The sequence below is a fragment of the Pagrus major genome, chromosome 17 (genome assembly GCF_040436345.1).
Source record: "Pagrus major chromosome 17, Pma_NU_1.0".
Lineage (NCBI taxonomy): Eukaryota > Metazoa > Chordata > Actinopteri > Spariformes > Sparidae > Pagrus > Pagrus major.
This window is the reverse complement of record NC_133231.1, coordinates 8,291,611-8,313,080: the sequence shown is the minus strand read 5'-3', so window position 1 is coordinate 8,313,080 and position 21,470 is coordinate 8,291,611. Positions and strand designations below refer to the sequence as shown.

The window sequence follows — 21,470 nt, the reverse complement described above, 5'->3', positions numbered from 1 at the left end:
CCGTTGGCTCATGCGCCCCTTTTAAACTTTACCTCTCAGGTCACCCTGCAGGCCTTCACTTTCTCTGTTGTTAAGGAGGCGCTCCAAGCTATCAATTTCAGGAGATCAACTGACGTGGATAAACTTGACCCCTTATTTTTTCCAATTACTGCTGAACAAATTGCATTTCTCTTTAATCTCTCCATTCCTACTGGAGTTATCCCTCAGGTTGAACATGTACATGTAGTTCCACTGCATAAGGGTGGTGACAAAAACTATCTGTCAATTTCCAAACTATCCTTTCTTGCTAAAGTCATAAATGGGTAATAAGCTCTAAAGTTCTGTGTTTAGTCCACACCAGTCTGGTTTGAGAGCAACATAGTTCTGTCTCTGCTATGGATGTTAACAATAATTGGCTAACCACAGTGAAAATTTTGGAACGGTTATATGTCTACAGGCTAATTTGTAAGATAAATAGCTTGTTTTAGGAACATTTCCTTCAAGGATTAGCACCATGCTGTACCATAAGGAAGCAAAGATCATGGTGCTGCTAGCCAGATGTGATGCATGCCAGTCTGAGGCCATCACCCAGTTGGTGTCCCTAATGTGTGAGACCGCTTGATGTGACGCTCCAGAAATGTTTTTGCGGACTACGAAACTTCACCTGACTTTCCGTCGTGTGTGGATCATGACTGAATTTTTCATTTTTGGGTATACTTATCCTTTAAAGCCGCAGTAGGACACACATGGAGACACAAACACAAACACTCGCTTCTGTCCATCCAAATGACTTCTGCTTGTGTGCACTTGGAAAACAAATAAATCCACTAATTCCATATAAAACTGGGCTCTGACGGCGCCGCTCAATCATCTCGAACATTCAGCCGGAAAACTCTCTTTGTCGGCGCACACAGAGCATCGAGTCAACGAACACACTGTGGTACGTGCAGTGGGCGATCAAGCATTGAGAGCGCGGCTCTGTTGACGCTGGGCAAATTTAATAAACTCCATTCAAGGCACAACTCTGTCAGACAAGTCTGGTAGATATGTAAAGTCACATACTCTTTGTGTACCCAATTCATCATTATTCCCCGCGGCCGTTTTAGATCGCCAGACAGGCTGACACCAACCTGTGTTCGGGTCCTGATAAACACACAGCACCATGGGAAAAACATAAATAACATTCTTGTTACTGAGTACATTTCGAATTGTGTCATTACTTATGTTTTCTCTCTGACCTTTTTAGATCTTTGAGTGATGGTGACATGGTTTTCTGGACGCCTCCTCATCTTGTCATAAGCTCGATGTTGAATTACTCCCACAGAAGAACCTTTTTTTTCTGACTGCACTTATTATTTGATGGTTCAGTAATAACCAACCAGCCACAGACAGCTATTATTGGCCAGTGCCCTATCACTGCCTACTTATCGTCCAAGATGATTAATACCGTGCAAGAGTGTGAATCGAACAGATGTCGGTGCCATTTATAGCGTTCTTGTTATCACAATTTCTTCTCTCTTGAGAGCAGCTGTGCCTCTGATGAACACGTACAAAACAAAAAACTTCAAAGTCCGTGAAAAACGACAAAGAATCAGGATAATATTACCTCAAGAGCTTGGGATTAATGAAGTAGATCACAGCTATGGTTATATTCCACACCTGAAACTCCACGGAGGGATAATTAATGGCTCGTAACTCCTTTCATTAAAAACTAATGAACTGATTGTGCTTTCATTAAAGAAACACAATCAGGAGGATCATGGGAGTATGACTTCATCTCACCTCGTGTTTTTTGGCCATCCGTCACACAAAGCTTCTTTGTTTCTCTCTCGCGAAGAAAGGAGATATTGCTTATAATCACATAATCACACCTTGAGATTGGCACAAAAGCTTAGAGCCACCCACACTGTGGTTTTTACACCACAAAGGGGGAACAGACACGAGGCACTCAGAACGCAGCAGGAGAACACTCGGCCTGGAGCAGTGATCAACACTTACTGTAAAGGTCGAGGCTTGCTCGCTCGCTCACTCATTCGCTCACTCACAAACACATTCTACCAACATACAGACAGCGCAGCCTCATTTCCTCCAAATTGTCTGCTATCTAATAGACGTTGATGGAGCGAGAATGGGTCCAAGTTCAGGTTGACTGAGCAGTGGTGCAGACTGGAGATGCAATATCAAAATAGGGAGCCAGATTGAAAAGGTCACCCTCAGCCGAGTGTGTATATTGCTGCATTTAACCTTTGAAGTTATTCATTATGACCCACATATGCAGCCATTAATTCCCCAAATCTCCCAAACTCCTAATTTACTGCAGTTTGACCTTTTTTGCCAGTCTATTAGCTTCTACCGTGTGCCCGCTTGCTTTTACGCAGTCTGTTAAATGAAGTGTGTTCACCACAAACATGATTCGAACTTGATGCATTCTCTTCCTTATTCCTACTAAAAGATGTGCATTGAGTTTTATCCAACTTTTCTGCACTTTTTGTTCTGCTTAAAGGAGCAATTCGTAAGATGTGGCCAGAATTTTAGCTTAAAACATTCAAAAAATTAAAGCTGCTGTAAGTGTTTAGCAGCTCTATATTACAACAGTATTTACTGTCATAGAGTGTTTGGTTGGTAACTCATGTCTCTCATCCTCCTGCTCATGCAGTAAAAGAGAAAAGACATTTTCTGGTATCCCTTCCCTTGATATCCAGTCAGGACAGAGAACTCTATAAAGCTGTCAGCTGTTCAGCTGGCTGAATTCAAGTTTCAAAGCTGGGTCCACAGCTAACTGAGCCACGAGCTAATTAGCTAATGGAAGCTAGCTACAGCCAAGGATAGCTGGCACATAGCAGCAGTTGTCAGTCACTCTGGTGATATGCTGCTCCATATTCTACCAACTACACCTTTAACTCTCTGCTTGTGACTGGCAGTAACATGAAGTGGCCTGACAATCACCCTCACTGCCAGGTGAACATCATGCTGTGACTGTTTGTGCCCTTGTAATTAGACTGATGCATGACTAGTGGAGACAAAAAATCTGAATCAATTAACATCTATTTTCTTAATTTCTTAATTTGGGATAAGTGCATGTTACTTAAAACACCACATGTCTGCTGCTGGCAAAAACAAAAGACAACCCAGTAGCAGCATTAGAGTTAATCCAACAAATTAATGTTGACACCATGAGGAGAGCTGCCAACCAATATTTGATTTTTTACATATTTCTGCAGCTGATAATGGAAAAATATGACTCATACAACAGGGTTTTCTTTCTCCTTGTGTTGCACTGTTCTCAGGTCCAGAGTGAAAAACAAATTACCAAAGCTACATGTCTTTTCCCAGAAAAGCATTAGGGAAACAGCATGGGCAGACTCAACCAGAGAGCATGGGCTGACTCACTACCACCAAATAACACCAAAAGAAATGTCATGTGGACACATGCAACCTCAGAGCCTCAGACCTTAAGAGGACGAAAACGAAATGCCAACCTTAATTTCCTCTCCCAGCCTGGTTCCCATTACGTGTTTAGGACCTGACCTTCATGTCGGAGGCAGAGGGGGCTGGCTGTTGAGTTTCAACATTTGTAAGTGAGAAAGCACTCAATATTTTTGATGAGGGATCTCGACATTTCAACATTTGTAAGAAGCCTCTGGATATTTTTAAGGAGACGGATATCTTTGATGGAAATTTGTGACAGCAAAAACATGATATTTTCCAAACCCTAACTTAAACCTAAAGAGAGTATATAACATAAAGTTGCAACATAAAGAAATGTAAAGTTTTACATATCCATGGTTTGCAATTTTAATTAACAACAGTTATTCTGCCGATTACGCCTCTCCTCACAGAACAAAGAGTAAATCCCCTATAGAGAGGCAAAGTGACACCATGGGCCGAAGACTGAAACTGTACAACGCGACTGCCATTGGACCCCATGGGACATTATTTCGGAAAAACTTTGTATGCTAGTGAATGGAGAGAGATCATTTTTCACTGACTTATTTAAACCATTGCAAGTAGCAAGTATTCTGTATTCTGTGTTGGCCGTCAGTTTGGCTTAAATCCCGTGGGAGACCCTGTCAGCAACACTTAAGATCAGATACGTCAAAAGATGCTGAACACAGTATAAGACTGAACCTAATGCCAGCCTTTACAATCTTAAAGCTTGATAGCAAATTGGCTGCTCTGTATTCGGGTCAGGCTTTGGCCCCTCGTGGCTACAAAGGCTGAAGAGGTCCCTGATGATGGACTTAATTCCTTCTCCTTCACTCCAACGCTGAGTCGTCAGCGATGCCTGGTCACCCTGAATGGAACGCCTACTGTACCGTCTGCAGGCCCACACGCTGGAATATTAATGCACTGATAACACCTGAAGCATAATGACCACAGACCTCTCTCTGAGCCACCATTCATTAGAGTTATGTGATCATTTCACATATTTTTCATATTACTACATCATCAGCAGCACGATGACTTCTAGAGAGTCATTAGTCTGCTCCGAGCTAGGACCTCTTAAACTGAGATCTGCAGTCATTAGGTGGGAGCTACATTAGAGGTCTTGTAGTTCAGCAGCTTTACAGAACGTGTGGATGTACAACAATGCCTACAATAATTTCATCTTGTCTGAGCCATGTCTGAATTTGGCCAGACGGTCACTGACGGGTCTTTCGCTGCACCTGCTGTATCTGTCTGCATTGTTTCGGACACTAACTAGATTATATCAGTTACAGCAGCGGGAGATGGACTTCTTAAGGTGAGGGGGAACAGGCTCGTGTTCATTAGTCTGTCGTAAACATTACTCATGCATCTGGTCCATCTCCCTCAGCAAAATCATGTTTCAAATCTATGTCACTTACACATCGCACAGTCCAGCAGTAGGTTTTAGTTTACCCGATCCCACTGACCCCCAAAGGCCTTAAATGGGCAATATGTAAGAATTGTCCACCTGTTGAATTCATATTTCAAACAAATAGGGGGCAAATAGGGGCCTCATGCACTTGACAATTCATTTTTTAATGTATTTTGTCTTTTTCATGGCTTTATTGACAGTAGTGTTTAAGAGATAACAGCAAAGGAGGGGGAGGACATGCAGCAAAGGGCCACAGGTTGGATTTGAACCCCTGGCTGCTGCAGCGAGGACACAGCCTCTGTACGTGGGGTGCACAGTCTACCAACTGAACTACCAGGGTACCCCATGCTCTTGACAGTTTGACAGAGGTATGGCCCTAAACTCTCGCAGACTTACCATCCCCATCACTCACATACTGCTCGATGATAATGAAAGGAAAGGTGTCATTCACACTAAACAAAGCAAATTGTAAGTGGCCTGACTGCTATTAGATTAACTACAAAGATGTATGTGATCATGATCAAATGCAATTTTGTTCTAAACTTTGCTTAAATTAAGACAAAAATTCTTCTGCACGAGTTGAAAATGATCTAAATTGAGCAAAATTGACTTGGTAGTCCCAGGGCTTTGTGACTTCAACTCATGAGTGTGTGGAGATGCCAGCTGACTAAATAACATGTTATCATTAAGAATGTGAGTGTGATAGCATGCCGGCGATAGCATTAAGCTCAAAGTACTTAGCACTACTGGCTAAGTACAGCCTCACAGAGCTGCAGCAGTGTATAAGTCGCATGCATTTTGGAAGCCCAATACACAATGACTGTAGTGTTTGATTGACAGCCTGTGTATTTATTAAAATAGAAACTACCTGTTCTGTCAGACATGCATTTGACAACAAACAATGTACGTATGAGCACACTGAGGCGAAGGACATTTACTGCCAGTGCAAATCACAACAGCAAATAGAAAAACACAACAGCAAGTCAGAAATCAAATTAACAAAAGAGGGAACACAACAACAAATTGGAAATCAAAGTAACAAAATAAGAAAAAAACACAACAGATCGCTAATTGGAAATGTTTCCTGGTTGTGTTTTCCTATTTGCTGTTGTGATTTGCACTTCAGGGCCACTGTAGAATTGTCTAATTTGTCTGAAAACAATAACTTGAGCCACCAGAATATGTTGAGTCTTATTGCTGCATACAGATTTTATACACACAGTGAATCACTGTGGTGATGAGTTGTGTGGGATAATGAAGTTTTCTTTACTCCTCCGTGGACTAGCCTCTGTTTACTTTGTGGGATGCTTCTTTAAATGTATGCAGGTGTTAGCTGCTGACTTGCAACTCTTTTGCTGTGTCACACAGAAGCATCACTCCCCCTGATCACAGCGAGACATCTCCTGTCACTCTAGCACCCTGTGGATTCATACCGTCTATTATGTTGTATGATTACTATCAGTCAAAAGCTTGTTGTGTATACGGGAAGGAAACAGAAGACGGAAATAGGGCAGACAAGTCAAGGTCACCTATAAATTGCATTGCTTATATGGGGACCAGTGGTATTTTTCTAATAAAAAAAAAAAAGCTGGTCTTTAGGGCACTTCTCTACTATGTTACTATATGCTGTGTGTACTATTAAGCCATTAAAACAAGCTTATGTTCATGTTTGTGTTACATCCAAACAATATTTCCCTGTGAAAACCATCAACCTATTAGCCTACAAAGAAAACAGTCACATTTACCATTTAGAAGTTCTTTACTAAAAAAATCAGCATCAAGATGAATTCACCTTTAACCCGTTGAATTTTTTCCAGCACAGAGCAGCAATTCAAGTGTAACAGTTGATCCAGCATTATTACGTTTGTTCAAGAGCATTTAGGAATGTCAACATAGAAATATCAGCACTACATCACTACAAAAAAATATACATTTTGAAACTCAAATTAAGTGAAAAACAACCTGATTGACGTGACAGAGCACAGACAAAATACACTGAAAACGAAGTGTATATGAAACATTGAAATATGTACCAATCAATAAAACAGTTCTTATATACAGAATAAAACCAACAAGTACAAACATGAAATGATTTGTTCTCAGAGTGCACATACAGTAGGACCCGTCAAGTTAGGTGGAAGGAGGATTTATAGAGTTGTGATATGTGAAATGTCTAGTTTTGTCTCCTTTTTCTGAGATTAAGATTCAGCAGATCAATAGAAAAAAAATAGAGTCGTTTAACAACAAATTGCATATACAATTTTCACACAGGATTTTCCCTCATTAGTTATTGTTTGTAGTTACAAATGCAGCTAAAGCTCATCTAGAGCTTTTCAGTAACTTAACACATCTCACACACTCCCTTTCTAACCAAACCCTTGACATGTTCATTGACAGATAGACTCTATGTAGCCTAGATTTAACATCATAAAGACCATTCTACATAAAAAGTGATCATGAAAATAAAATGCATCTTTGCATTACAAGACTCCATTCAAGAAATGATATCATCTGTTTGAAGAAACACGTTTGATTTTTTTCTGTTCGAGTTAAAAAAATGATGCTCTGATCATTAACTTTTAACAACCTAGTAAAATACAGTATTAATACTGTGGAAATGGACTTCATTCAGTTTGGTACGAGGATGGCAACGTCAGTGAAATATCATACCTCCTTATTGGACCATTCTAACATACAGCATCTTAAAAAACATACCAATATACAATGATTAATTTGAAGAAACACTTGTGGTTCTCTCAGTGTTAGTGGATCGTTTCTTATATGTTGTTCAAGTTTTCTCGGGACACAATTAGTAAAATTTTAGTTCAGCCTTCCATATTTACTGTTACATTACTGTATTACTGTTACAGTATTCCAGACCAAATTTCAAAATGTTTTGCTACTAAATCAAGCTATCTTGCTAGATACAACTAGCAGTCACTGGGAATGTCATATTATTATCATCATCATCATTATTATTATTAGCTGTCATAGTATATAGTGTATTTGTGTAAACTAACCCTTTAAATTATCATCTTAGTTTAACAGTGCTACAAAGTACAATTTATTATTTGCTGTGGCCAAAGCACCATTTAAGCCACATTGCTCCTCGTTTCATGACACTGAGGTCGACTTGTGTATACAGCCTGAAGTGCAGATGTGTCAGAGGTGGTGGATCATGCTCTAAAACTCCAGCTCCTCTGAAAGGGCTCCAAGGATTTCTTGAGGTTGAAGAACATAAGAGGAGGTTTGCGTCGTGGGACTTTCTCGGGTATGACAGCAGCTTTGCTTTCCTCAGTGGGAAATCGACTCTGGTAGACTTCTGGGTATGACCTCTGGAACTGAAAAGGGGAAGATATGAATTAGTATAGTACAGCATTAGTACTAAAATACAAGGCTTTGGGCATTCTTATGCATTAAAGGTTCATATGTACATTTTACAGTGCATTGCTCAAGAGCAGAGTAACTTTGCTGTTCAGTATTTGCCCGTCAACACTTCAAATAGATCCCTCTGCCCAGATCCACATTTAAGGATTTTTCTCTTTTAACATGTCTTCTTTTCAAAGAAAATTTCCATACCTGTTTAAGCCTTTTCCTCTTGTCCTTGGCAGGAAGTTCTTTGTCTGCAATCAGGCCTTCCAGCAGCTCATGCAGGGGTGTCTGGGTTCCTATCACCTTCTGCTCCTCAGACTCCACCCTTCTGATCTGTTTACAAAAGGCTGGAGATGCACTGAAGTCTGTGTCTGATCCTGCGTATTTGATCTGATGGAAGACACAAATGAAATGTTGGAATTATGTAATTCAAGAAGTAAAGGACAATTGCAGGTTATTTCGAATTTCTTTATTATCATTGATAAATAATAGTCCCTATTCATGAGCCCACTATACAACAAAAGTTGTCATGCAAAATATGCAGCCAGTTACCTGAAGCTACTGACTTACCTGCTTATAAGTTAGAAAATACAGCTGATCTGTGACATTAACTGTAAATAGTCAACTATTGTACAGAGCGATTACCCTCTCCATAATTGTACTGTAACACAACAGTTGTGTGAATCTGAACTAACCCTTTAAAACACCAAATTCCCAAATAACACAAACTAACTGTTCAGGGCAGCAGTAGTGCGTTGTGTTGTGTGAGGTAAAATTAAAGTTTTTTAAAATGAGTCACTGTTTTGTAAAACTGCAGCTTTTCCACTTAAAGTTCCACATAAATCCAATATAAAGAGGTGTGTCTCATTCAACCCGTATATGAGGACATTTCTTCAATGAATTTGAGTCAATGGGTCCATCAGCCTGGAAGCTATTGAAAAAATAAATGCTGATTTATTCATGAAAAATGCCAATCTTTCTTTAAATATTCATGAAAAATAAAACTTCCACAAAAATCTAATAAAAAGTGGCCTGTCTCATTCAACTAGTATATGAAGATATTTCTGCATTGAATTTGAGTCAATGGGTCCAATAGCCTGGAAGCTATTGAAAAGAAATGCTAATATTTCATATAACGTATTCGGCAACATGAGTGGATATAATGACTTTGAAAGGGCTGTCTAATGCAAGGTAAAGCTGTGAAAATATTCTAAATACAGCATGCCCTTAAACTGATTTTCTAAATTTTCTAAATACATTTTGCTGCTGCCCCCGTCCACACCGTCGCTCCTTCTGCTTCTCCAAACTGGGGGCGTGCATCCCGTCTTCTACTGTACGTAATACAATAACTATGGAGTAGGGATAGACCGATTATCGGCGCCGATATTCGCCATTTTGAAGCATATCGGCATCGGCCTTTTTTTTAATCCGACGGCCGATAAGATATCAATTTAAAACTGGGTTATTTTGGCTCTGATGCAGCTGCGCCTCTCTGTCTGCTGTCACTACTCTGTCTCCAGCATTGTCCCACCCACAGCACCATCTGATTGGTTACACGCAGAGCCACGGCACAGGTAACAGCCAATCAGCAGTGAAAGCTGTGCATGCACAGTGCTCACGTGAGTTGTAGAGTTTCGCTAAAGTCTGCTGAGCGTGTAGAGCCAAGCGACCGGTGGGCTAACCTTACGCTAATGCTAATCAGCCTTCACCTCAACGTGCTTCTCTGCAATAAAACTGGACTGAATTGAGTTCATTAGGTTTTTACTCTCTCTCACACACACACAGACTTCTACTATCACGGACTATTTCCATATCGATATTATCAGCAACCTTGTTTCGAGTGATTAACACGCACGTCTGGAGGGACTGCGAGCGAGCAGAGCTGCCGCTTATATAACATTAATGGGCTCACAGTAATGTTACTAGTAGTGGTTGAGTGTAGAGGACTGGGATGTTTATTACAATTTCGGGCGAGTCTGCTGCCTTAACTTACCTTCGAAACCAAGCCCCCAGGAACAGCGCCGGTTCCGTTCGGCAAAACTTTTTTCTCCTCTCCGCTCGCGGTCCCTCCAGACGTGCTTGTTAATCACTCGAAACAAGGTTGCTGATCATATCGATATGGAAATAGTCCGTGATAGTAACGTAGCCCGCCAGTAGCCCCACCGGTCCGCTTCCTCCTTCTGGCTCTGGACGCTCAGCAGACTGTAGCGAAACTGTACAACTCTACAGTAACTACTGACGTTACCGTGAGGCCCAATACGTTAGCGGCAGCTGTCTGTTCCTGTGATAAACACTGATTATTAAAGTGAAGATGCTGCAGGCTATTTAGTGTTTTTAACGGTTTAATCACTTGAAACAAGGTTGCTGATAATATTGATAGGGAAATAGTCAGTGATCAAAGTAAGAAGTGTGTGTGTGTGTGTGTGTGTGAGTAAAATTCAGTTAGTTTTATTGCAGGGAAGCACGTTGAGGGGATGGCTAGAGAATTAAGAAAACTAAATAAAAGTTAATTAATAAAGAAGTGTGTGTGTGTGTGTGTGTGTGTGTGTGTGTGTGCCACATGAGAAGCTGCAGAAACTGACAGCAAAGCACCGTCTGTCTGAGAGAAAACTGTAGGGCAATAATGGCTGTTTAACTACCAAGTTATTTTACTCTACCTTTTTTGTGTGTTGATTGAGAGATCCCAAGCAGCAGAAAATGACATATTGTTAGATGAAGTGTGTCCTGAAGCTGTCTTTGACAGTTTCTTGTAGAGAGGAGCAGGATATTGCTGTTCAAGACTTAAGACATAATATAACTGCATCAAGGCCAATATTTTCCCTTTTACTGCAAATGAATATCGGCTCCAAATATCGGTTATCGGCCTCCTTGACTACTAATAATCGGTATCGGTATCGGCCCTGAAAAAACCATATCGGTCTATCTCTACTATGGAGGCAGTGCCTCACATAACCCTACTTCAATAAACCCGAGCTATCGCTTTAAGTTTGCAGTGTGGTAGCAGTTTTAAAGTCTCATTTACAACATTCAGTTGAGAAGACATCATGTTTTGAGTCCTGTTCACAGCGTGGGATGTGTAAGCTTATGCATCTACTGTTGACTACATGATAAGAATCAATCAGGCCTTCATTTGTAGGCCAACAATACAGTCAATACAGTCTGTGTTCTACATTTTCTGATGCGCCCACTAAAAGAAAACACATGCACACATCAATATGATCCAACTGTGCACAGAGGAATAAAATAAAACACTCCATAAAGGCAATCATTAGGACGGGCAAAAAATCTTACAGATAACTGTGCTGCTGGGTCCGTCTCTGTTAAATTACTGATATAGTGATATTACATGAGTGACTTTTCTAGCTCACAGATTAGAAATAAACTCTTTCTCAATCTCACAAAACACATTTTAAAACAATGCCACCCCCTCCAGTGGATGTATAATCTCAATTCTGCCTGCTCCTGTGGGGATTCTGATCACTTCAATCTGCATTTTCAATTTAAACTCTGTATAGCCCATGCTGGATGAAAATAGGTTATTTAAAGAAATGCTATCACAGTTACTCCTATCAGGTTTACCTTGAAGTAGTGGGTACCAAAAATGAATAAAACCCCTCAGGACTGTTTCTGACATTTATGATGTTTTCCATGGCAACAGTTACCTGTACAAACCAGATACCAGCTATTTAAAAAGGATCAGATTTGATCTTAAATAAGTACAACACCATGTTAAGTAATTATTTATAAAACATATTCTTGGGGTAGAAATGATCTCATCTCTGAGCAAAGTCTATAACTTGACTGAAGTGATTTTCCTGCTATGTAGGGGTATTGCAGTTTGGGACACACAGTGAATTTTTTCAACAATGCTCTCCTCTCTACACAGTAATTTTGTCCTCCAAAAGGTAGATAATCTCTTTGAGTCCACAGCTATTCCTGACTTAACCCTTATTTATGCAGAGAAATATAGAGAGAAATATCAAAGCAGGTGCTGTCAATTTAAGTTGGCTTGAGATTTATAGATCACAGGTGCACAAGTTACAGATAGGATTCCTAAAACGCTGAGCATGAAGAATCTTGCTTAAGCATGTTTTAAGAATCAAACCTGAGCACACTGTTGGAAATGATCTTAAGATAAAGTACAAATCTCAGAACATTTCTATAAATGAGGGCCTAGGCTTCAGCGCAGCCATGGTAGTATCACTGATAAATGCCAGATTAGCAATACCGCTTTCATTTTAAAATGTTGATTTTCAGACTCAATTTATGCAGTTGCCTTCTTGACTAGAGCCTCTGATGTTTTCATAAAGTTAATTTAGTTCCATCACATGATCATAATGCAATAATGCTGCAGACTGGTTTCTATCACAGATCTCAGTTTATTTCAAAAGAAAATCTCAAGAGGTAATTTTGCCAGATGGGACACTAAACCCACAACCAAACACGGGGTCATTGAGAGCCTCAAGCTACTGCGACAAGCGCTTTCCACTCACATTATCATAACAATGCATGTCATTTTCAGATTTTATGTGGCTTTAATTCAAATCTATATTTACCAGTGACTGTACCACATTTCCACACTTAGTGTTTGGCAAAATGCCCAAACCAATCTGGCACATTGTCTTCACAAATGATGCACAGATATGACTTGGTACAAGTGGTCTGAGGGAGGGAGCAGATGCAGCAGAAAGTGGGTGCACATGACTGTGATGCAAAAAGCAGCAGGACCGGACCACCTGCACACACTTCTTAACCAACGTGGTCCCAGCTCATCAATTCATTCATTAATTTAGTGTAACTGCAGAAAGTGTACCAACCTGAACTCTTTTGAGGTGAGACAGGTGCTCCTCAACCTGGCGACGCAGCTTAGAAGGTGCTTGGAAGATGGTGTTGTGGTGTTCCATCATGAAGGTCACCAGTTTGGTGGCAAGCAGCTCATCCAAGTCCATCTCATCTACTGAGCCCAGAACGCAGTGGGAAAACATCTGCACCATCTGGACAGATTGCACAAGGAAATGAATGAGAAACTAACTAGAATTATACTTATATACAACCTATAAATAAAACATCTAATACAAGAGAACTGCCTACAGTTTGTTCTTTAGGTTTTTAAGCGACTTTACTTGGTAGCATCTTCTGTTTATGTAATGAAAGGAGTCTTTCATAAAGTATCTTAGTGCCCTTTAGCATTACCTATCATGTCATTATTCTCTAGATAGAAATCAAGTCTGGAGGTGTTGTGGCTGGAATTTCTATCCATGGGATACTGAATATGTTGAGACAGTATGAGAGGTGAAAACAAATAACTGAGGAGACAAAATAATGACAATGACTTCCATTTAGAGTGCGGGGAGATACATTTTTTCCACAACATAGCAGCTATTAAGTAACATTGCCTTCTGATCATACACATACAATCTTTAAGTTCATAAACATTAGCAGTGAATTACCTCAGTTCTTCAAAGAAGAGCTAATACACTATACTAATGTATACATAATATAGTAAAGAGTAAGTAGTGATAATGCACTAAAGGCCCAATCCCAATACACCCCTTGCCTCTACCACTTAGCCCTACAGCTCAGGGAGACCTTACACCGCACATTAACACCTTGGGGTAGTGTGTCCTGATTCTTGTTGGGATAGAGGGGTAGGGAGAAGTGTTAGGGCTACATGGCCCTCGAAACTGAGGTTTTTCAGAGGTATAGTACAAACCAAGGGTTATGCGAGCTCTGTTGTTACAATGCATTGTGGTCCTTATCTCAACTCGCTACTCGTTTGCTGATGTCTTGGGGAGCTAACGTTACATTGTTATTGCCGACTTGTGCATGACAGTTCCACATTTTGATGTATTTTAATGTTCAGACCATGCCTTATTCCCAAGCACATTGTATTAGAAAGAGAAGGTTGCCTTAAAATATTTCCCCATTTCCCCTTTTATAGGTGGCAAGGTTCCTAGACAAGAAATGGTTCCCACAGCTTCTCTCTGCCCTTACACTAGCATGCCTTGTTTTGTCTTATGCTCCTTTGAGACTTTGGCATCTTGCAAAACTCAATTCAAACCGACAAACAAAACCTCTCTTGAACAAAAATGCCTCATCAAAGTTAATGTGAAATGCAGGATTATCATTGTTTATTACACTGTCTCCTTATCATACTGATTTCCGGTCCTAGTCTTATTTGACCTCAGAAAACCAGAGAAGTAATACAAGGATGAGAAGCGAAAACTGTACCAGCGTGCGCGTAGCAATAGCATCATTGAGGGGAGGCAGGTGGGGATTCTGGCAGACCCGGGACATGAGACGGAGTAATAGCTGGAGACGTCTTCGGTTGGGTGGCGGCAATAAGAGACAGCAGACTTGAAGAGCCTCTGTGGCAACCTCCTGCTCCTGCAGCAGACCTGCAGAGATAGGAGGAGAAATGAGTCCTGCTCCTGAGGGCAAACATACAGGCTAAACAATATGAACACCAGCAGTTTTTTATCTGTAGCCGTGCACAAATGTCAATGGACCCACATAGTGAAGCACTCACTGAGAATGTTGACAAAGACTTCATATAGATGGTACGTGAGCAGGGGTTCTTTGAGTCTCTGAAAGTAGTCTCCTACTGTTTTCAGAACATCCCTCTCGAAACCTGCATATACTGGCTGTTTGCTTTCATTGCCATTAGGCCCTGAGCAGGAAGACAAACGGAGTTCATATATACATTCACATACTGTATAAACAGTTATACACTAAGTGAGATATCAGCCATTCATCAGAAAACATAAACTTACAATTGGCAAGGCATTTCATCGCTGATACCACCCAATATGGCATGTCCTCTGGATGCAAAAGGAGATACAGTAGGTGAGTAATTATGTTCTTGCAGGTTGCAGCCAAGCATTTATTCTTAAAATTGTGAATCAATGTATACCTGCTTTATTCTCCAATATCACTATGCCCGTCTTATTAACACTGAAAACGTTGTGAACGATGTGCTTGCCGTTCACATGCACAGGGTTTAAAACTCCGTCCAATGACATCAGGCCAAGCACTCTCTGCAAACTAAAAACAAGAGAGTTGGCATCAAACAAGTGGGTGCCTTAAGGCTGGGCCAAGAGTGTTAGAAGATTTGTCATAACATGTTTATAAACTGTGCATTTTTAAACAACATTCACCAAATTAACAAAACCTGAAACATTTACATTTTAACAAAACTTTACAGTTATCTAAATGACAGCTGCCAGATGTCATGGTGACACAAGCTTTCTGGCACAGGACTTATCATGAGCAAAAAAAGTAACCACCAGATTAGTAATGGAAAGGTTTGGCACTGTAAACAGAGCTCAAAAATGTGGATACACCAAAATAAAAGCATGACACTTTAGTTTTCGCTCCCATTTTACATGTTTTTGACCAGAAAGGATGTAACACTTCATCTGTGAACGCAAGTCCATGTTAGTGAGCACTTATTTTTTGCCAAGATAATCCATCCACCCAACAGGTGTGGCATATCAAGATGCTGTTGAGCATTATGATTATGGCAGCACATTCAACCAGTCTTACAACTGCAGCCCACATGTAACTACGCAGCCCAAGCCCAAGGCACACTGTGCAATAATCATGCTGTTTAATCAGCATCTTACTATCCCACATTTGTCAGGTAGATGGATTATCTTAGCAAAGGAGAAGTGCTTAGTGACATGGATTCTAACAAATATGGTCTGAAAATTTCAGAGAAATAAGCCTTTGGATTGCACAGAAATGTCTTCGATATCTTAATTAAACTCTTGAAAAATGAGGGCGAAAAAAACAACATCAACTGTGGACTTCTGCGTTCCCAACATCATGTAGGTGTGATGTGGCTCTCATTGTTTATTTTAAATTAAAGTCTTATCTGCAAGTCTGCAGAACATCTGTTGGAAGTTATTTATTTAATCAGATTTATTTTGATTATCTAACTCGATATTGATATAATGTAAAAAAAACTGTTATAATCAATGAGCATCAGTGTACACACATGGATGTTATGGGAGCACAGGTAGCCATGACAAAAAATTGCTTTGAATGAGTGCAGTTATCTAAAAAAGTTTGGGAAATGCTGATCTAGAGCAAAGGTACATCATAATTACAACATGAACAGTGGAAGTTTTTAATAAGTCACATACTGTGCAACTGTCATTGATTTCCAGATGTGGTCCACTTGTTTTGCAGTTATCTCCTTCCTCCGTATGAGCTTGCATTCATGCACATCTCCAATAGCTACACTGTGCCGTTTATTCCACAAATCTGAGGTCTGAATACAAAGAAATGGAGACATGAATTAAAACTTATGCAGAGTAAATTTACACTTTTAACTTGCACTGAGTGTGCAGAAACATAGGAAGCCCCATGTAATAACATACATACAACAGTCTTGTAATGCAATCAATAAAAGACATTTATGAAAGACATCCCTGTATAAAAATGTAAAAAAACAAATAAACTGACGCAAACAGAAACAACATTTTGAAGAATTGTTGCCGATAATTGTGTCAAAGATGTCTTGATATTAAAAGGTGGAGTCAGCATTTCTGGAGAAGGATTGTTGATATTTGAAGCCAACAACCAAACAAATACACCCGTCCCTTCAGTGCTCCTTTAGAAGCTAAGCCCACAAAATTCATGGAGGGACAGCTAACATGATGACAGAGAGAGACAGCACACCAACATATCTTGGCAAACTAGAAAGAATGCTGAATGTCCGTGGGCAAATAATTTAACATTACTGGACACACAAATCACACACGTCAGCAAATAGGACAAAACCATATTAACGTTTTGGTTCTGTGGACAATAGCAACACTAATGTTTTCACCTGTCAAGCAGAAACAGAGCAACTTCTGCACCCGTCTCATTGCCTTTCAACTCACAAAAGGTCTCTCCACTGTTGGAAAGCCTCAACAGTGTTAATGCAGCTCTTCGTCCTTGCCTGGCATTCTCCTCTTTGGCTGTTTCTCAACATCTCTCCTTCTTGACAATACAATTATATGTTAGCATGTGCCAGGCTTACTGCCCCTCTCACGACCACTGACCCCCTTTTCCCATTTCCTCCTCGTCCTCTGCATTAACGCCACCTGCTGATTGGCTGGAACACTGTTGTTTGGCTCGTTCCAAGACACTGTTTTTCTGATTACAGAGCCAGGCCTGGCTACAAAAACCAGATATGTTTTTGCGACACACACAAGCGCTATGGACTGTGAGGAGATATTTACTGAATTTGACAAAATAGTGTATTGGATTGGAATGGTAGACGTAGACCCCACCTTTAACTGGATGATTATTATCAGTCCCTTCAGTACTTTGTATGGCTTTTCTAAAGTAATGTATTACACTGTAAGCTTTCTAACATTTTTGTTCCCTCATATGTAAATGAAGGATATCAAAATATTAGAAATGCCCTTTATATAATCCTGCCCAACACAACAAAGCCTTAAAAGAACTGAGTACAACAATGAAACAACTACAACAGCAATCTGAACAAAGCTGAACCCCACTTCTTTTTATCGGTCTGTTATACAGCTTTGCATTACATTGAACTTTCTTTTTCATTTTTCAGTGTATAATCTTGAGTGTAAACCACGCTTCACAGCACTTACTGAAACAAGAAAATGAAAATGATCTCATCTCGCCATTCGTCTCGATTAAGTTTGCATATGTTTACTTCACTTCTCGCACAGCATGAGTCAAAGCAATCAGCGGAGGAGCTGAAACATGTTTGTCTCTTTCTCACCATGACAGCAGACTTCAGTGGGGCAATGTTTTCCCGCTGCGGCAATTCTTCGTAGTCATCCCAGCGAATGAGTCTGGGCAGGTCACTGCGGTCTCTCGACAGAGGCCTTGTTGGAAAAGACTTGAGGGGAGACAGTGTGGGGAACCTGGACAGAAAGACAACAGCACTGGGCTCAGCTGAGAAGAGACGGGGCCAACTGTCAAGGTGCAGCAACAATGCCTCCTGTTGTATAAACCAACATGAATAACAGCACAGGACCACAGAAGAAGTACCTGTACAGATGGCCATTGTCTTCAAAGTCCTCTGTCCCATGACGTCCTTTGATGTCTTCAATGACATGGGCCTTGAGGAACTTTTTGAGCAGCTGCAGAGTCTGATAGCGAGTCACCTCAGGCCCAAAGTTGTGGTTGCGCCTCAGCAGCTCATGCAGATAATCCACAGCCTCGGATCCTGCGAAACTCCAGTCATAGTAGCGGAAGTGTGCCCAGTGCCTTCTCAGAGGCATGCCTCCACGGAACAGTTTAATGGTTTCATTCCACTGCATAATAGGAAGACATACAAAGTGGTACTAATGATGTAGAATGCAAAAAGACAAAAAATTAGCACAGATAGCAAATATGCTGTTAGATATGGCACGTGAACATTTCACTGAATCTGTTCCTCTGATAAAGCTCACATAACAGCACTTATGCATTCAACAAGTTCCTGTTATTAATGTCATAAAAGGCTGTTGGGAACATTTTGTTTAAAAGGGAGGCATACAACATGAGTGACAGACAAAGTATACAGCCCTCTGGAATAAAAAGCACTGTGCATTTTTTTTTAATTTCATGGTCGGCTCTAAAAAAAAAACACCTCTATGCTCTAATATCCTCTAGTCATAAAAAAGAGAAGGTGGGTATCACAACAAATAGAACAATGTGTACTCTAGTGTGTTGGATGGTGCAGAGGTTATGGATTATTAGATCCAACAAAGTATCCTGATGGGCAGGAGAGAAATGAAAGAAGTAGATAAAAGCACAGAGGGGTAGGGATAGGCAACACAAGGTCACTACAACCCAGGCGAGTATCAAGCTGTATGAAGAAAAAGCTGCTCACTCTGGCTGGTCTGAATCTTGAAAAGAAAAGATCACGCTAAGGGAAAGATTAAAAAACCTACAACAAGTAAAAGCCAAGAAGCCCAGTGGGAGAAGGGTTGGTCTGTCATCAAAACAAGATGCAGAAAAGGTTCTCCTGCCGACAGAAACTGGTGCAGAAAGTGTTTGTTTTGAGAGAATAACAGCTGGTGGCTTTTTGGATTTTGAGACCATAATGTATGCAATCACTACTGTGCACTGCTAACCTTTGTTTGTTTAGAATAAAGTCTAAATACCAGATGGCACATATGCAAAATACAGGAAAGACAAAAAGGGTATAAGGTCATATGCTGTAACCAATCAGGGAAAGGATTAAAAAAATATGAAAGGCTAGTAAGGAAGCCACTGTGCTATATCTTTAACTTGATTATGTGTGATAAATTGCGAAACAAAAGAAAAAGAAAGAGAAAGAGAAAGAGAAAGAGAAAGAAAAATTGTATGGCCATTTTGTTTGTCAAGATGCAGATGTTAATACAGGTATATTGACTCTTTTGACATTGATTATGAGTCATTATTAAGATATTTTGACATGTCACAATAAGAGGCATGGGTGTAAAATAATAAAAATACTGACGGCTGAAGTCCATTAAGCTGCTTCAGTTACAGGCTTTGTTCAAACTGCAGGCAAGTCAGATTTGTATCTCAAATCAGATCTTTAAGACAGACTGTACCAACTTTTTTGTGTGCAAGTGATCAGATCTGTATGTCCAGACATCACCAGCCTACCAGTATGGGTTGCTATGGTAATCCCCCTAAAGTGCAAGCAGACAATATATTTCAAGTCTGTCCACTCCGCTGACTGATAGTAGCAGCATGGATTCTGCTCAGCTGCACTGATCTGTTCCATCACTATATATTTGAGGTTGATTTGAGTAGCCTGAGTGGCCGTACTGAGACAGATCTGTAGAAATTAGACTGGAACCACATTTCAAACAACCGCAGAATGTGGCTTGGCTCAAATTTGCAAAAATAATTTTTCATGTGGGTTTTTTTGTTCTGTTTTTTTTTTTTTTTTTTTTCTTTTGCCGTGTAGACTTTCTAAAATCAATCTGGATCCAATCTGGATATGACATAAAGCAGATTTGGGCTTGCAGCAGAAGAAAGTCAAATGTATTGTCACAATACACATATGAAACATATTGTGCACCACCTGGGACCACACGTGTTAAACTAATGGATTTGGATACTAAAGCAATTGCAGTCTGATGTTCATAGGTGTACTCATTCATCTAATTATAATGAGTTGAAAGGGTTTAAAGATTCCAAGCCACAGCCAGTGAGCTACACATAGCATTAAATATCAAAGCAGTATGGTATGTTGTGTGCATGCTTTTACATGAAACTAATCAGGACGTGTTAGTACAAAGTAACACATGATAAGTGAACGCATCAGCATTACCTTGAATCTGGTAAATGCACGTTAGCAATTACCCTTAATGTAAACACCTGGCAATGTTCATGTAAGTGAGGCTGTTATAAGTGCTAAACAACACGGCTGCACAGATCCGAAACCGTCACAACAAACTGAAATACGTAGAAGTATTTCTGATAATCAGTCACTTATGGGCAGGGACGCATTTGTCCACACAGAAAGTCGCTTTTGTTGACAGGTGAGTGCAGAACTTATCTAACAAACTTTAAACGCTGTTTTTCGAGCATTCCTACTGTCACACGATTTTAAAACGCTTTAACTTGTTCGCTTGTACGAGAGTTAGCAAAACACACACAGAGTTAACAATTAACTGTTAACTTAATTAACGTTAAACTCACGAGTTAACTTACTAAGTTTGAAAGTACGTTACTGCTTTCGACTGCTTACTGGAAGAACATAAATTATCAACGTAATATAATTTACCTAGATAAAACGAGATAAACTTTACATATTCATACGCTGTAGCTCTAAAACTTAGTATACAGACTTTTTTCAACGTCCCAACAGACTCACCAGCTTGGTCGCCCGGTACGGACCCGGTCCGATGACTCTACCGTCCATTTCTGGTTCTGATAACCCACTTCACCTCACGCGTAGAGAAACATGGAGATATTTAACTGTTCTAAGCTTTTTTAAAGCTTCGGCTGCGGGTGGAAATAGTGTGTTACACGGGTATCTGGGCAGAGACGTTGCTGCCAACTTTGAATCTCCTGCGTCACATCATCCGGACAACGTGATTAGACGGCGAGGCCGTCACGTGACCGCGAGGAATGCGGCGTTTATGAATGGAGACGTAGTGGGACAGTTGAAACACACCAACGTTCAAGTTTTAGGCTAAAAATAGAAAATCTACAAAAAAGAACAACAAAATAATTATAAAATAAGTTTACACGATGTTAATAATGTACAAAAAATAAATAACGGAATAGCGGGAAAACAAGGATTTAATAAACAAGTAGT

The 21,470-nt window shown here is 40.2% G+C and overlaps 1 protein-coding gene across 1 annotated transcript; it reads right to left on the bottom strand.

Moving 5' to 3' along the window:
* Positions 1 to 7,765: 7,765 nt before the first annotated feature.
* depdc1b (DEP domain containing 1B) lies at positions 7,766 to 21,109 on the bottom strand. The gene is made up of 11 exons (XM_073485622.1): positions 21,024 to 21,109; positions 18,215 to 18,480; positions 17,943 to 18,087; positions 16,339 to 16,466; positions 15,105 to 15,235; positions 14,965 to 15,012; positions 14,721 to 14,861; positions 14,423 to 14,589; positions 13,009 to 13,185; positions 8,399 to 8,581; positions 7,766 to 8,160 (listed from the first exon to the last, which is right to left on the bottom strand). The coding sequence occupies exons 1-11, from the start codon at positions 21,069 to 21,071 to the stop codon at positions 7,996 to 7,998; spliced, it is 1,599 nt and encodes a 532-aa protein (XP_073341723.1). The 5' UTR covers positions 21,072 to 21,109; the 3' UTR covers positions 7,766 to 7,995.
* Between the last annotated feature and the right edge of the window lie 361 nt (positions 21,110 to 21,470).

Coding starts and splice junctions, on each gene's coding strand:
- depdc1b (XM_073485622.1), bottom strand. CDS start 21,071: ATGGACGGTAGAGTCATCGGACCGGGTCCGTACCGGGCGACCAAGCTG. Junction 16,467..17,942: donor CACTGAAGTCTGCTGTCATG/GTGAGAAAGAGA, acceptor CTTTGTATTCAG/ACCTCAGATTTGTGGAATAA. Junction 8,582..13,008: donor CTCACCTCAAAAGAGTTCAG/GTTGGTACACTT, acceptor GTCTTCCATCAG/ATCAAATACGCAGGATCAGA.